Source organism: Amphibalanus amphitrite, unplaced genomic scaffold (genome assembly GCF_019059575.1).
Source record: "Amphibalanus amphitrite isolate SeventyFive unplaced genomic scaffold, NRLGWU_Aamphi_draft 000298F_arrow, whole genome shotgun sequence".
Taxonomy (NCBI): Eukaryota; Metazoa; Arthropoda; class Thecostraca; order Balanomorpha; family Balanidae; genus Amphibalanus; species Amphibalanus amphitrite.
In genome coordinates, this window is record NW_024881793.1 from 1776 (window position 1) to 19063 (window position 17288).

At 51.4% G+C, this 17288-nt stretch overlaps 1 protein-coding gene across 1 annotated transcript; it reads right to left on the bottom strand.

Annotated features, from left to right (window-relative positions):
- Window positions 1-5361: 5361 nt before the first annotated feature.
- LOC122387788 (Down syndrome cell adhesion molecule-like protein Dscam2) lies at window positions 5362-16706 on the bottom strand (the record flags this gene model as incomplete). Its single annotated transcript, XM_043378256.1, has 3 exons — window positions 16590-16706; window positions 12017-12182; window positions 5362-5504 (listed from the first exon to the last, which is right to left on the bottom strand). Coding segments are annotated over exons 1-3 (406 nt in total), but the record flags the coding sequence as incomplete, so codon positions are not given.
- Between the last annotated feature and the right edge of the window lie 582 nt (window positions 16707-17288).

A 17288-nucleotide genomic window follows, 5' to 3' on the forward strand; every position in this document is an offset into this window, starting at 1 on the left:
AACGGCACCAAATAACGCCACACTGAGTGACGGCGTGCAAAAGCATTCAGCTGCTATTTCGGGGCGGCTATGCGCGGTGATTCTTTAGAACCGAAGATAAATCACGCCACTGAGCAGGGACAGACAGTTACCCACCGATCATTACATAATGGTAACAAATTTTAAGCTTTGACAACATCATAAACGATTCAGATTAATTAAATAGCCGTCATATTTAACACTGCATTGACTCGACACTGGCAATTGATCAACATAAAATTTGTGAATAATTGTGTGAACTGATGAGTTGTGTGGAAAGTATTAATAAGTTATTCATTGGATGTGCTATTGGAGTTACCAGTTATTGTTCATGCGTTTCATTGGCTCTAAGTGGAGCTCTGGTGGGAACATAGCACAATGCCTTAAACACCCAGAATGTGATAGACTGGCTGGCGGCAGCTATCATAGTCGAATAAACGCAACGCGTGCACCAGCCACTAGCCGGCCGACACATAGCGAATGTCGCGTGATGGTGGCAGGTCTTTAGTAATATCTGGTCAACACAGCACAGCAGTGGTCAGCAGCAAAGTCTTGTTTTACTTGCTGATGTGGCGCTCTGGCTGAAATGAGCGCTCTTGCCGACTTTAATGAGCTGGCAGGCTGGAAACATGATGCATTGCTTGGCGCCGCAGAGCCCTCCTAATGAACCAGGGGCGATCGTTCGCTGATGCCGGCCCCTCTATTACGCCTCGTTTCTACGCTGGGGCTTGTCAAGACACCATGCTACAGAAGATGCTCGGCCAGCTTTATTGCAACAGCGCACATGTATAAGTTCGCATATTTAGCGTGCATGCATGGTGCATGGTTACAGGGCTTTCGCGCTATGACAAATGAGCTGGGTGCAGAGTATCGTCTTCTGACAGCCTTTCTGTGAGAGACTAGCACTAATTAGCATTATAACGACTTTGCGCCGTTCACGCATGTTAAAAAAGTATGGTTAAATCCTGATAGCACAAGTAGTTTTTGCAGCATCGGAGGGCTATTTCTAAACGCGCGCGTGATTTCAGTTTTTTAAGTAAAACGTCGGTATAACAGAAATTAATCCCGGGAATAATACTGTTAATCAGACTTTTTCTTTCCGTGGTGGAGCCCGAATGGTTTCACAAGAATGGTTTCAAGCTGCTCGCTGAAAAAAAAAGAATATTGGCCTGCATTGAGATTGAATGTTAAGGGCACCGAAGGCAACACAGAGCTAAATCAAATTCATAGAGAGCTTTGAGACGCCTTCTTTTTTTTAATCTGATAGGCCCACTGCTTTGTCCGATCACTCAAAGGTGATGCTCATAATGCAGAAAATGGATACGAATGGTACAGACAGCGAGAAAAAAACTGCAGTTTGCTCTCCCAAGAGCTGGCGAACAGAGAAGCAGAAGGTGTTCCAACCAACACAAGGAAGACCCAGAATGGGCTGTAGCCACTTATCGTGATAGGAGCAGCGCAGGTCAAGTGTCTGATAGGTATACCCAGGCGCACATGATACAGAGATGATGGAATAGATCAGAGCTTGTAAATACGCGTTTTCAGTATAAGGTTCTCACAGAAGGCGGCCCTGGGTGCATAAGTTCTTTACAAGTGCTGCAAGAGGGCCTGCATATGAATATAGGAGACTGACCGAGACATTGCACAGTCCACTTATTCCACTATTGCATTTCCTAATTGGCGCTATTAATTTGATTAATTAGTACACACTTCGTTATTAACAAATGTTCCCCGAAAACAAAACCAAGCCCCGTTTCTTTTCCCAATCCCTCAATGTAGCCCTTTTAAACAGACGAGCTGAGCAACGAACGGCGCAAAGTCGTTATAATAAATGTAATCGGACCGCCTCCTCGGTACACCAGGCATTATTCGGTGTGCCTTGCCAAGAGTGTTTATATTTAATGCACTCGCAGGCTCGTGCATTAAATACAAAAATATCACTCATTTCATTCGTGCTATTTTTGAAAATATTAACCTCACTTCGTTCGGTTAATATTTTAGAAAAAATAATGCCCTCACTCCGTTCGGGCATTATTTAAAACACCCTTGGCTAGGCACACCGAATAATACCTGGTATATCGAAGAGGCGGTCCGATTAAATATATATTAATTAGTAGCACGTGATGGATGTTAATTTTGTTTGCCGTAAGGTGAAGCTCCCTTTGGTCATAATTACCAGTAAAACGCCTTTTGGGCGAAGAACGAGCGAGCGAGATAGTGAGCCCTGCACGTGCGCAAGGGCGAGAGGGTACTTTCAACGGGCTTGTGCAAAGCACCCTTCTAACCGGTCGCTCGCGGTGTGCCAAATTTGAACGCAATCGGCCCAGCCGTTCCTGAGATCTGGAAGCGGCATTCTGCACGTGCGCACGTGCAAGCGGGGTCCAAACTGACTTTTGCACGGCACCCTACTAACTGGTCCCCAACCGTGTACCAAATTTGAGCGCAATCGGCCCAGCCGTTCTCGAGATCTGGGAGCGCCCCCTGCACGTGCGCACGTGCTGTAGCACCCCAACCTTAACCCACGAGCCGCTGGGGGGGGGGGCATAAAGTTGCCCCCCTTTACGTTTTGTAAAATATCTCCGAAACCTGATGAGCTACGAACGTAAAACTTGGCATAGCTTCAAATGAATACCTAGGCAATGTTAGAGGAAAGTTTGGTGGTTGTAGTACCTAAGATGACGTCACAGTGACGTCATAAAGTTTTGTCGTTTTCCGATATGGACCGTTTCTGATGACGCTGAGCATGAAACTCAACTGTAAATGAACTCGACAGCACCTGCTGTCATCCTAAAACATCTAACTACACTTCCATCTAGTTTCTGACCAATAATCGACCCTTTATATTCGGTCCCATATATCTGATGTATCGTGAGGAATATGAGAGTCGCAAATCTATAATTTCACTTATGACGTCACTGTGACGTCATTTCAAATGGAATCGACACCAAATTTGGACACAACCTCGGCTAGGTATTCAGGAAGATGTGTGCAAAGTTTCGCTTCTCTATCTCTTCGCGTTGCGACGATATCGTCGCAGAAGTAAAGGGGGGGCAACTATATGCCCCCCCCCCCCCAGCGGCCGGCGGGTGGCGCGGAGGCCCAGCGGCCGCCGGGTTAACACATGCAGATGAATTATCTGATGGAGACCTAACTGTGTACCGAGTTTCAATTCAATCGGCCCAACCGTTGTGCCGTTATTGAGGTTGCAATTTTGGGGGTTCTTAAAAAATGTCCAACTTTACCACGCGCCACGTGCGGTGGTTGGCAAGAACGCAAGGTGGCCATCACACCACAGAACTTTTACGTCCAAGTGAGATTCAGTAAAGAAGGCCGCTTGTCAATCGGATGTCCCGTTCCTAAGATATTAGCTTTTGAAGAGCGTCCCCACGGCCGGCCGGCCGCTCATACTCAGGATTTTCCCTTAATTCAGTATGAACTCGCTCGCTCGCTGCGCTCGTTCGCTCGTAATGAAGCTTGATAAACGACAGCATATCTTTCAACAGATCTGCACACTAAAGATGATCAAAACTGATAACCTCAAATAGCACGCATTAGGAATTAAATGCTCTCAAAATGCTTATCTTATCTGTTCCACCGGGGCGGTGCCGCGTGCGTGGAAACATGCGTTGGTCACGCCTATCCCCAAAGGTGAAGGTGCTGTCAAACCATCTGAGACGCGACCGATATCAATCTTGCCTGCTGTTATGAAAATAGTTGAACGTATTGTGCAGGTCCAACTTATTGCTTACCTGGAAGAAAATTGTTTGCTTTCTGACCCGCAACACGGATATCGCAGGTTCCATTCAACGGAAACGGCACTTCATGCAGTGACTGACCTGGCACTTCGCGCTATGGACAGTGGGCAGATATGTATTTTGGTGTTACTTGATTTGTCAAAATGCTTTGATGTTATTTCTCATGACAAACTTTTGGAAAAGCTGCACCTTTACGGTATCACCACCACATGGTTCCGAGACTATTTGGCCGATCACTCGCAGCAGGTGCAGGTACGGTGTGCTAATGGAAATGTGATGCTCTCTAACACCAAAAACAATGTTATCGGTGTGTACCAAAGAGGCGCGTTGAGCTGTATTTTGTATATGCTTTTCGCCAATGATCTAAGCTTACATGTGCCAGACAATGTCAGCGTCGTACAATACGCAGACGACACGCAGCTGCTTATCACAGGCAAGAAGCGTGACTTACACCAGCTCATCGTCCGTATGGAAGAGACGCTAGTTACTGTATTTCAATGGTTTTGTCACAACGGCATGAAAGTGAACGCGAGCAAGACCCAGATGCTGGTGCTTGGGACTCCGTCGATGTTGCGTGATCTGCCTCCTGTTACACTTGAGTTCTGTGGAAATGCTATTCCCGATTCTAGGGTAGTTAAGAACCTCGGCGTGATAGTTGATCGGCATCTCAACTTTGAAGCCCACATTGACGCCATGTCCCGTAAATGCGCTGGGATCCTGATTGCCCTGAACCATGCACGCCACGTTATACCCAGTTCTGTCGTGAAGGGCATTGTACAGGCACTCGTGTTATCCATTGTGCGGTACTGCATGTCTGTATATGGATCATGTACTGAGACCCAACTCCACCGTGTGCAGAAAATCATCAACTTCTGTGCACGTGTTGTGACAGGAAAGCGGCGATGTGACCACATTTCTGACGCAATATCGCAGCTTCGCTGGCTCACGGCTAAGCAGCTTGTGGCCTACCATACAATGTGCGCTGTCGATCGGACAATAAGGTCAGGCCAGCCGGACGCCATACTCCAGACTTTTGGACCGCGAGCGCGTCAGCGGCACAATCATGACACCAGACGGGCTGATCTTTATACCCTACCAACAATCCGAGTTGAGGCAGGCAGGCGGCGACTCTGTTATCGCGGAATGTCACTCATTAATAACTCGCGCATTGAGCCCGGCATTCCATCTTTTCGGGCTGAAGCGAAGCGATTTGCTATGTCGTTGTGAGCTTCAGTGTTTTGGTGTCGCGCTCGCGCGCGCCCGCGTGCATGCGTATGTGTAAGAATGAGAGTGGCCGTTGTGTCTTGTGTTCCAGCTTCCCTTTCTGCTCTACATAAGACGTGAATGAGTGAAAAGCCACGTTTATTGTGGACCTTATTCGAATACATCTGAATCTGAATCTGAATCTGTTTCCTCTGGTAGTTGCTCCGGTAAGTGCAATGGGCCAATTTAACATTACCCACACCCTAAACAGAGAGCAAGCATGCCAGCGATGCCAGCAAGCATCGGTAACCAAACGTGACTTTCAGCAGCGTCCGATTCGTGTACCTTCGATCAGAACCTGTGCATTGTTACCGTTCGAACTGACCTGGTTTGAGTCGGACGGTCCTGCTGATGATGGTGCCCAGGCTGTTGGAGGCGACGCAGCGGTACCTGCCGCCGTGGACGTCCTGTCTGAACAGCCGGGCCGGGAACGGGGCGAACACCAGACTGCCGTTCGACAGCGATTCCCTGCAGAACGAGAAACAGGCGTCATATGCACTGCAGGGGCTCAGACAGAACATCAAACAGGAGACGTTTGTGACTGCCCACATATGTGACTGCATCTGTAAGTGGGCTCTTTGTGCCTGTGGGTGTCTTGGTGATAATAAACAAATAATAAACGTTTATACACCATGAAGCCCGTTTCCATGAACACTTCTGATCTAGATTACTAATGTCTTGTCGAGTGTTTCTCTCTCCTTCCTTGAATATATTTTCCGACATGAACAGCAAAAAGTGCATCTGCATTGCATAATACATAATTGCTTCCTTGTTTCCATCTTCCGATAACATCTTAGGTTATCTAAGTTCGCTTACTCGCATTTATCGATCACAACTGCCATGGAAACGGAGTCATAGGAAGTCATAGAAAATCCGAGACACACAGCTCAGCTTCCACTCTCACGACGTCCGCTCTATGGGTTACACGGTGGGATGTCCCCCGAGTCCCTGGTGGCACAATTTTGGCATTTCCGAGTCCAGAAAAGCAACACTTCCTGACTCAGAATCAGAATCAGAATCAGTGTATTCAACAGCATCCTCAGCATAGATGAGGATGAGGACTCATGCGAGCAGTTCCGTACCCAGAGAAGTGACACTTCCGGAATGAGAAATGACACTTCCGGACAGAGAAATGACACTTCCGGTCGTATGAGTAGAGAAGTGGTTAATGCGGACACTAAGTAACAACCTTCCGGACACAGAGAAATAGCTGTCCCGGGCAGCTAATATTTCCGTTCTGGAGAATGGAGTGTGTCGCACAAAACCCAGCCCGATCGCTCGTTCGTCCGGCTCTTAGGCCGAGCGGTGGCAGTGGCCACATCTCACGTAATCACCGCCCGGCCAGCTGGGTGGACAAAAACTGCCTCCGGGTCGCAGCAATGTGTGCAGCGCGTCAGCCTGCCTGCTCACGCCCAGTCGTCTGAACAAAACAGCCGGGGCCGATCGGCCGCCGGCCTGCCGGCGCACTATTATTTACACCGAGCCAAGACTACAACGGGACTCCTGGGAGACGGCCTAAAAGGAAGGAACTCCAACAAAGCGACGGGGTGATCGCAGCAGACGTAAAATGGACTACCGTAGCTGACGGGAGCTGGCAGGTCTGGAGCGGCCGAGAAAAGGCGAGGACGATTCAGGTAAAGGTAAGACGGAAGATCTGTTCAGTCTACGGAGATTGTCCAACTTGCAATAATTGACCAAACCACAGATGATAGGCATTGCCACTCGAGCACAACACAGTGGAAGACCATATCGCCAACCACTGACACACAAGAGGACGGACTGTGTCGGTATCAGACGGATCGTGCCGCACCGATCAAGTTTCAGCTGGATGGCCGAGCCACCTGGAGCACACCATGGGTACCGGACCATGCCTCAGAGCCACTGAGTACCGGACAATGCCAGCGTCCCGGTGCAATGAGCTGAACCGAGCAAGTCATACGGCAGAGAATTGAACCATGCCACTTGCATCAGCATTTCGCTGCAACGGACTGGACCAAGCCGTCCAGAGGCCAGAGCAAACCCCATAGAACCGGTAAGATATTTCCAGCATCCCGTTACACTGGAGTGGATCGAGCTTCTCCCAGAGAACGGGATCATAGAACGGGATCTAGCAGTATCACGCCACAGTGAGCTCCACTGCATAGAACCGGACCACGCCTGCACCATCCCATCGCAGTGGACTCGCCCAGCCCGTCAAACCATATGAACCGGACCATGCCTGCAGCATCCCATCCTGCAGTGAGCTGATCTGCCCGCGGGGTCCGCAGCCGTGGGCGGAACAGTCCACCGCCCGTGGGCGGCAGCCGGCAACCCACCGCCCGCGGCCGGGGAGTCCTGACACCGCGGGTCGATGGCGGCCGGCCGGCCGGCGGCGGATATGAATAGGAATGACGCCGGCCGGCAGTGCCCTCCGGAGAGCCGCTGAAATAAAGTCACAGTCACAGGCCACTCATCATGCCGTTTCAGAGAGTCAAATGCGGCCTGACCCAATAAATTCCGCCGAGCACCCGGGCCGGCCTGCAGATGTGAGATACAACGCCACTGGAGCATGCCGCGAACAGTGCTGGTATTCTCGGCTTAACTCGGCCTTTGTCCGGGCATCAACACGGTACAAAGGTGCATCTCGCCCGCCGGAATAAGAAATGAAATTCATGATTCAGTTTGGAGTGGCTTTTCGACTAAAGTGTTGGCACCAGTTGCTCATTTCACCGACATCGGCGTCTTATTTACGAGAAACTTACGGCAAGTTTGAAACATGCATTCGCGGTAAGCTGGAATCCCTTTGAGAACTCACTTCATGGCGCATGAGGAACCGAAGCCCTCCTTCTAATGCTAGGCTAAGGTTTTGTCAGTCGATACCACAGAAAACTAAGGCAAATCCAAAGCAATGGAAGGATGCATTTGTGAGTACCAAATGCGGCCGAGCACCTATCAGATGCCGTAGTGGTAGGCCTTGGTCTTTGCTCGGCGCTGGAGTAATAATCTGCCGTTTTGCCTGCTTCTCCAGCTTTATTGTGCTTCTCCAACTTTTATTGTTTTAATTATGTGTTTGTCTTCGTTGTTTGCATTCAGGTCGTTACATCATGTTTCTGATGAGAAGTTGTGTGACTTTAGGAGTTCCGTATATCTTCCGCCAGTGTCGTAGTGATTTACTGTGAAGTGTGGTGTGGATTGTTGACGGTGGCACCTTAGCGGTTCATGTGAATTGTTAGCTGTTTCAACTTTCGGCTTGCCTTAGAAGCTGAAGAATGAAGCTCATTTATATCCCCATTTTTAACCCAGCCCACTACCACATCTACATATGTAGTCTGATTAGTAGCAAATCATAAATGAGGTCAGCTTAACCCATCTGCCACCGGCCGTCACTGCTGAAGGAAGACTCTGGAACATTCCCGACACTGCATCTGTAGGTCGGAAATGCAGTTCAGTGAGGAAGTGGTCGATGTACAGACACGTGCTATCCCGTTAGCCAACAGAAGCGGGACGGGGCACGGCGTCAGTCACACGGACGGGCGATGGGTCAGAGCAGCGCTTACTGGCGGAGCGAGATGCCCCCCCCCCCCTCCACAGAACATTCACCGGTCGGTCTCGAACCGAACGAACACCCGGACAGCCGGACAGACAGACAGACAGGCAGCTGTGCACGAGCCAGGCGCCGTCGGCTGTCACTGGGCGCGCCCGTTATTGAAACCATTCTACCTCCGATTCAACCGTAACGCTGTAACACTTCAGTGAGCCTGATGTTTCCTGGTCCACGGCTAGGTGTAGTGAAGTTTAAGTAAAACGTGGCTGTAGCTCAGCTTGGTGTTGCATGTTAATCTGTCTACAGGTTTGGCTGTCTTTCTCTCTTTGCCTCTTTTTGCCTCTCATCCTCTCCATCATATCTCTCCTCAATGCCCCCCCCCCCCCTTGGCATCGCTCCCAGTTTGAGCTCCCCACGCGCGCATCAGGACACGCCGCACTGAAGCCATCGCCACTCTCTAACGAGCCCACTAGTATTCAGGCGGGCTCCGTGTCAGCGTGGTGCGCATGGTAGCACCGGCCGGACGACCACGCTGGCCGCGCCGCCAAATGGGCCACTACATCACCCAGACGGCTCGGCTATACCCCTACGTGTAATCTTCATCCGCGCTTTATGGAGCGCGCCTTTCATTTCGCGTTCCGTGTCTGCGCCCGGCGTGCCAGTGGTTAGTTAGTGGCGGTAGTGAGCGGATGACAAGCTAGCAGCTTGATAACGTGCTAGTGATTTAAAAGTTCACCAGTGAAAAGCGGGATTACACCTTGTCCTTAACTGAGCATTGATAAGTTGATGTAAATACAAGCGACATAAGAAGGAATTTATCAGTTTTGACTCCTGACAGAGGAGCTCCAACTTTCAGTGACTGTAATGTCATGCGCTGGCTTTGTCAAACGCAGCTGAAAAATACTATACTGTTAAATTGGGCGGAATAACAAAGTCGAAATCATGCACTTTGTGCACTTAAGACAGGAGGGTCGCTTGCTTTTCAACATGAAGCGCCATTTTATGGCGTGTTTGACCGTCTAATAACCGAGATAATAAGCTGTAACGGAAGCGGCGTGACAGGCCATCGCAGAAGGCGCGCTCGGCTCATGGGAGTGCCGGCTGCTTTTGTCGGCAGGCCGCCTATCGGAGGCGGTTTTGCCGGTCGCCTGTCTGATTTATGTGGTTCCATCAGCGCAGGGAGCGGCGACAATGGCCCGGTCGGGTCAAATGAATCTCAATGGCGGCCAGTGACGGCCGGCGGCGACTTGCAATGGTCGGCCGATCCCGATATATATGTGGGGCTCACCGGGCGCTCGTCAAACGGCCGGCCCAACAATCCAGCGGCCACCGTTCACGCCGCACTGAACACTAAAGTGCGGCCGTAAAACGGATAGAGCTGTCCAGCCTAGTATTCTTTTACTGTCCACTTCAGGTCAAATCATACGGACTCTCAGAAGAAATGTACTTTATTGAAGCGAATATATCACTTTTTAGATATATTATATGCATGAAACATTACCGAATTCCGAAAGCTGCTATTAGACGGTGCAAAAGCATAGACTTACTTCCCAAAGAGGTTTTCAAAAGTGTAAAAAATCACTTCCTTGTGCGTTGCTCAGCAAATAAAATGCGACTTTTTTTAATAAACATGCAAAGAAGTTATTTAAAAAAAAAAACTAACAGAATTTCGTCAACTTCGGAAGCTGTAGAAGAGGCGCCAAATTCCCCTTGTTCTTGGATTCGCCATTTACATACAAGCAGCATCAGTAATGGAATGTCCCATGCTCAGCAACGATGAAGTGCCAATTGATGCTCTACATATTCAAGTAACTGAGCTCGTTGACATGTTCAGTTCCATTTTCGCAATATGCTACTTGCCAAACATGTTTTCTGTCTTCTATTACATATATGCGGGGACGCTGATAAATCAACCGCCATCGAGTCCAAACGTTTTTCCTCCTTCAATTACATGTTTCAGATTGGACATAAATTACGTGTGAAAATAAATTTTATAACAAAATAGCGCCTCGGTGTGGCTGACGAATAAACGCTTTTTGTCACTCAAAAACATTGCTAATGAAATGCACCCCTTTTGTCACGAGCACCGTCTTTTGAGTAAGGAAGTGTTTCTCACAATGCATCATGATTCACAGAAACACGTTCTTTTCCTCTCTCGCGAGATGATTCCCAGGGGTGCGGACAGCGCGTCTGGAGGTTTCCTTCCGTGGAGTTGTTGTGCGATACACGAGCGACAACAGAGCGGGCGACGGCCAATAAACAGCGTGCGGTCATTACTCGGTGTCTGTTTACCGCGGCAGACGGCACGCGCGGAGCACTGCACGGCGGGGGGCCGCCCGCGGCAAGGCGCCGACAGAGGCACACGGTCGGGGTGGCCCTCAGGCACGGAGAGCACGGTGCAGGCATGGAGAGGGTGGTCGAAACTCGGAGGAAGGCCCTCAGACACGGAGGGTGATCCACAGACACCAAGGGTGGACCTCAGACACGCGGAGGGCGGGCCAGACAACAGACACGGAGAGCAGCCTTCAGACACGGAGAGTGGCAAATGGATACGAATGTAACCAAACTGACACGGACAGTCCGCAGACGTGGGCACTAGATAAGGTCACAGCCATGGACACGGAAAGGTCAGAAACGCGGACAAGCCGCAAATGCAAACAGCAACAGCGCATGGACACAGAGAATGACTAACAGACACGGACATCAGCCAGTCAGACACCAATACAGCGGCCTAAGCCATCCACATTCCACAGGGCAGCCGGTGGGCCCCGGCCAGACATGAATGCATGGCGGCCCAAAGACAGCCAGAACAGCCAGTGACCCCAACCAGACACGAATCCAGCGTCGCCAAGGGGCCCCCGAGTCACGGTCAGCTCGGTACCCCGTCGCTGACCGCTCCCTCGTGGGACGGTGCCGATGCTCCGTCGGGATGGCGGACCGACATCGCTCCCGTATGGCCTGATTAGGCCAATCGAGCCCGTTCGATGGAATCTTGTGGGACGCTGACATGGGCTCCCGACGATAATAATTCTCCCCTATCGGTCCGCCTTATGTCGGTATAAGACACGCAGATATAAAATCGCTCGCATAAAGATAAATTTAAAATTTCCATCCATCAAAGTGTCTATTCGGTTCACGGTGGGAAAAGATGAGCGGTGAGTGCCTCACCTAATCGCTGTCACGTTGGAAACACGGCACTCGCCTGATCCCGGGCACGGAAGAGACGGCGCTCACCTGATCCCTGGTACGGATGAGATCACCTGATCCGATAAATACATAGGAGACGGCACTCACCTGATCCCTGGTACAGAAAAATACCTCGCTCACCCAATCCCGTGTACGTAAGAAATATGGCACTCATCTGATCCCTAGTAATAAGGAGACAGCACTCACCTGATCCCCGGTACGTAAGAGATGACACTCACCTAATCCCCGGTACGTAAGAGACGGCACTCACCTGATCCCCGGTACGTATGAGACGGGTTCACCGGAGACGGTGGTCCACTGGACATCCACGGGAGGAGAGCCGGTGGCACGACAGTCGAGTCGCACTCCCGAGCTGTTGGAGTAGCGCACCACGCCTGGTGGTTCGGAGATGAACCGAGGGCCGAGGTACACCACACCTGCGGTGTAAACAAGTGGGGGTCAGGGCGGGTACACTCACATGACCATGCGGAACTTATGTACATACACTCACGCAGAGCAGACGGTTAGAGGAGCCCGATCCTCAGTGACCTATTCCAGCGAGGCTTTTAGTAATTCATCTCACGGAGCCCTGCAGTCTTAACCACCTCTTGCATCCAAAGCATGACTTTCAGGCTGCTTGTCTCTCTCAGTAAGACGTCTTTCAACGACAGGTGTCTAACGCGTCTATCACACGTCACTAAATCATCATGTCCGTTATTTTCCAAATATTTCAGTCGCTCAAGTTTCTTACAGTCTTCCAATGTCTCTCAGTCGCTCATATAAAGCTGCGACGCGATTTCAGCGACCCACTCTCCTGCAGTGGTCGCATTTCTATTGCATGACCCTGGCCGTCTCTAAACGACCGACACTCATCATGCTCCCGCCCGTAATGACCCCGACCCCGTGACCCCACCATTGTGGCTAGTTCCTGGACCCCCATATCCCTCAGCGCCTCCCCGCTCGACGCGACGAGCCACTACTGCTGACCGGACGTTTACTTTCCGGCCCGGGCGGGGAACTTCTGGCAGTTTTCCCTCTCAGGGGAGGCGCTCCTCCCCCGGAGTTTCTCCTTCTTTGCCCAAGAGCTGCCGTCATTCTCATTTCATATTCTCTCTTCCCCAACTGTTCTCTCCTCACCTTCCCTCACCTCTGCTCTGCTCTGCTCTGCTCTGCTCTGCTCTGCTCTGCTCTGCTCTGCTCTGCTCTGCTCTGCTCTGCTCTGCTCTGCTCTGCTCTGCTCTGCTCTGCTCTGCTCTGCTCTGCTCCTCTGCTCTGCTCTGCTCTGCTCTGCTGTTCTGCTCTGCTCTGCTCTCCTTTTCTCGTCTCGACTCGTCTCGTCTCGTCTCGTCTCGTCTCGTCTCGTCTCGTCTCGTCTCATCTCCTCATACCACATCACGTCCTCTCTTCTCTCCTTCTTCCTCTCCTTCCCCAACAGGAAATTCGGCTAAACTGTGCCACCCACTCGTTTTGTGGGAGCGCCTAATGGGAGAGACCGTTGCTTTTTACTTTTCGGTACCTACTTGTTTTTTTTACGTCTCGGCGGCCTCTAATACGCTGCACTCCACATTGAGCAATACAGTCCTGTGAGTCACGAGTATGTCAGCATATACCACGAGTATGCCAGCCGCCCGTGCCACTACATGCGCTTGTTCTGACGGTTTCTGAGCGGTGCACTGTCCGTCTCTAAGCGGTGTGCTGCCCGATTCCTTAGCTTTGCGTACTGCTTGCCAGGCTCCTGAGCGGTGCCCTGCCCGTTTTTTTTTTTTTTTTAACAGTGCGCTGCCCGTTTCCTGTTCGGTGCGCGCTGCCCGGTTTGAGCAGTGCGCTGTCCGATTTCTGTTCGGTTCGCCCGGTTTCTGTGCGCTGCCTCCGGTGCCCCGGCCGCGCCGCTCGCACGGTTCAATCAGTGCCGTCGGGCCGGGCAGCCGCTCTTGAGTCGCTGCCGGGCCGAGCTGATTGCTCGTCCGAGTGGCTCGGACGCCACTAATTGCTCGCAGGCCGCCGGCGAGTCCGTCCGTGCTCCGATATATAGGTTCGGGCAGTCCCTCTCCGACCGTAGGCTCTAATACAGGCAGAGTGGTCGGACTGTCTCTCTCCGTCCGTGTACTCCGATATAGATGAAGCAGCCGGGCTGACATATATGATGATGAGCTGACGCCAGGTAAGCCGGTATGGTCATTCATACCTACTCTACATACAGTCGGTGCTCGTGTGTATTTTAATCAATAATCATCCCTCGTCAGCTTTTACAATGCATGGTATTGCTCGCAGTTCCATTTAGCCGAAAATAATTTGGCACAATTACCATGCCATGTATGAAAAAGATCGCTGTGTATAGCCCGGGGGGAAGTACTTTATATCACCATTGGACGGAGACGAGGCGATCTCACCCCCCCCACGTAAAGGCATCAAAAGGAAGCCAATGACACTATACGGCCGTCTCAGTCTGGGTGGCTCATGCGAATGGAAGTTTTTACCATTATGAGCCTTATCTTAGTAAAATAATCCCTCGCATTCAGCTCGCACCCATAGGATAACGCACCAGCCACTGCCGCACACCATTAATTTAGAAATAGGTGCCAGTCGTTAGCGCACGCAGCGTCACGAATCACGACACAGCTCGTCTGTTTCCGCGGCCAATCCCTTCCTGAAATTAGCCAACGCTGCACCACACACGTTATAGCGCCGTTCAGCTTTCCAGGCCCCTTTTAAGCAGTCGCTAGTCTACAATTTGCAGCTCATGTCCCGATAGTCTATGGAATGATGTCGAAACACCAGATGAGCCTTTGCGGCTGACTTGATTCATAGTATACTATGGATCCTGCTGTCAATCCTATAGGATTGACAGCAGAGGCACTTTAGAGCTAGGAATGGTCCCGAAGAGCTGTAGCACGGGGTTCGTAAATCGACTAGGGCAGTCGTAAGTCGTTATTCGTGAGTCGGCTGTGTCGTGAATCCATCAAAGCTCGGGAGACGGCTGATGTGGTAGGTATTAGAGGCGACAGCTATTCCCGAGGATGTGAGACGGCCATAAGAACTGTTACAACGGGGTTGGAACAATCGGCCAGAGACTGTCTGGCGCCGTGAGTCGTTGTGGCGTCGTGAGACTGTCTGACGCCCTGAGTCTTCTAGGGCGCTGTGGGTCTGGGGTCGTGGTTCTGTTTGGTACCGTGAGTCGTTCTGGGGCATGAGTTTGTCTGGGGAAAGTGAGTATGTCTGAGTTCGTCGGTCCTGGGCCGTGAGTCTGTCTCGTGAGTTTGTCTGGGGCGATGTAAGTCTGGGGCCATGGCTCTGGTTGGGGTCGTGAGTCAGTCTGGGACTGTGAGTCTGTCTGGCCCAGTCAGTCTCTCTGGGGTCGTGAGACGTGAGTCGGTCTCATGAGTCGGTCTGGCGCCTAGGTTTGCTGGGACCGTGAGTCTGTCTGGTCCAGTCAGTCTGTCTGGTCCAGTCAGTCTGTTTGGCGCCGTGAATCTGCCTGGCGCTGTGAATCTGCCTGGCGCTGTGAGTTTGTCTGGGGATGTGAGTCGGTCCTCAGCTGTGACCGGAGACTTGAGCCGGTCATTCACTTTGGAGTAAAGCCATGGCTCGAGTCGATTGACAGCTCTACCCATACTCTACCCGTAGATCGTGAGTCGGTCAACAAATCTTCTAGAGGCGATTGGTTAGTTTGTATAAGCTAGCAGCTTTTGGCCGCTCGCCGTTCGGCCGCTTTGTTAGTCGGCGCCTGGTTTGGTCGGTACCCGGTGGTCCCACTCACATCGCACCATTCACGCCGTCCCTCCGCCGCGCACGGTATCACCACACACAGCCCAGGTGGTGTATATCGGGAAGTAAGTATCTGCGTTCGCCCCCCCCCCCCTTCCCACCGCTCCTCCGTCGTCCAACAACCATTACTTCCGAGTGAGCGGCGGTGTTTAAACAAACACTGCTCGGCTCTTGCAGCCACTCACCCGCCGGGCCGACACCTGAGCTGCGCTGGGGCTTCGTCCTCCCTTTGGCGCGTCCTAACCGTTCCAGCAAAGATATTTTAGCCGGGGCTTTCGCATAAGCCCGTGACAGTATGTCGAGGCTGGGGGAGTCCTACAAATCCGCTCACATCCCAGAAAGTGTACAATACGAGTACACAGTTAGATCGGTTGGGACAGACCCATATCTGCAGTCCGTCTAACTCAGCCGACGCGCTCCCGTGACCCAGGCAGTTCATCTGGAGGTAATTCGATACCCTTACGTTATCATTTAATGTAGCTTGATTACTGCCGGTTTAGCTAACGATCATTAACGAACTGCAATTGGAATTGGTAGGAATTCATTGCTCCATTATTACACTTCTTAAACTAATCCCCTTCAGTTGCAGCGCAGCTTATAACGGTTTATCTATAACTTCCGCGGTATTCCAGAACATATCGTTCGAATCTCTACGAGTTTCGCTGTTCGTGTTACTTACAGGGATAACCCACGGTTAATGGTTACAAAAACGTAGAACACCAAACAAAGGTCGAGGGAGGTGAGCGGCGGGACAGGCTGGGCCCAACCGACCGGACGCAGCTTGTCCCGTTCATCATAATTCTGTTAAATGCCCCAGCGTCCCGATCAGGTTACAGGGGGCCGGTTCAGGGACAAGAGTCGGAGCATCGGGTTAGGTTTCCGACCAATGTGGTCAGGAACAAGACAACGCGCACAATAAAAACCCTGACTATAATCTAAAACACTTAGGTATTATCCGTAAACGGATTTGCGAGTCGGTTGACAGTACCAATAAGTTAGTTGCAAGTGAGATCAAGTTACACGGTGTCTGATGATAATAACAACGACTTCACTCGAGCGACTCGAGTCTCAGTACTCACCGTTCGTTGGTCGGGCGCAGGTTAGCAGCAGCAGCAGCAGCGGCAGCGGCCCCAGCACGGACAGCGGGAGCAGCGGCCGGCCCCGTCCCGGCGCCATCCTCCCCCTGCCGCACCTCAGCCGGCGGCAGTCCGCGCGGCACTGCCGCCGGCGGACCGGCCGGCCCGACCCGACCCGCCGAGCCGCCCGCCCGCGTTCCGCCCGGCGCCGCCACCGACGAACAGCGAACGCCGCATCAATTCGAGCACAGATCGCCGCGGCATTTAGCATAGCAAGTTGAGCCGGCTTTGCGCGTGTCAACATCTGTAAAGCTCCATTTATAAGTCAGCCGAGAAGTCGAAGATGAACTTAAATCGCTGCTGAAACTTTAGCATGCTCGATCGGGATGCGATTTATCCTAACACAAGAGAGTGTGATGGGTTTCTGAAGACTCTTTGGTTAAGGCTCATTTCTGGAACCGGCTCCGGCGAAGGTGTGCTAATTCCCACCGTTATTTAAAAACAAAACTCTTGGCAATAGTTACGCCGAGTGCTCTTTAGCCGTAATTTCACTTTTCAGAAAAGAAAGCACTCAGCATCGCATCATCATCAACAACATGCACTCGCCTCGCATCATCAACAACATGCACTCACATTCATCTATCAAACTAACCAGTTGCACAATCAACAATCCACAAATAGCACGTTTCCCATTTAACCTTC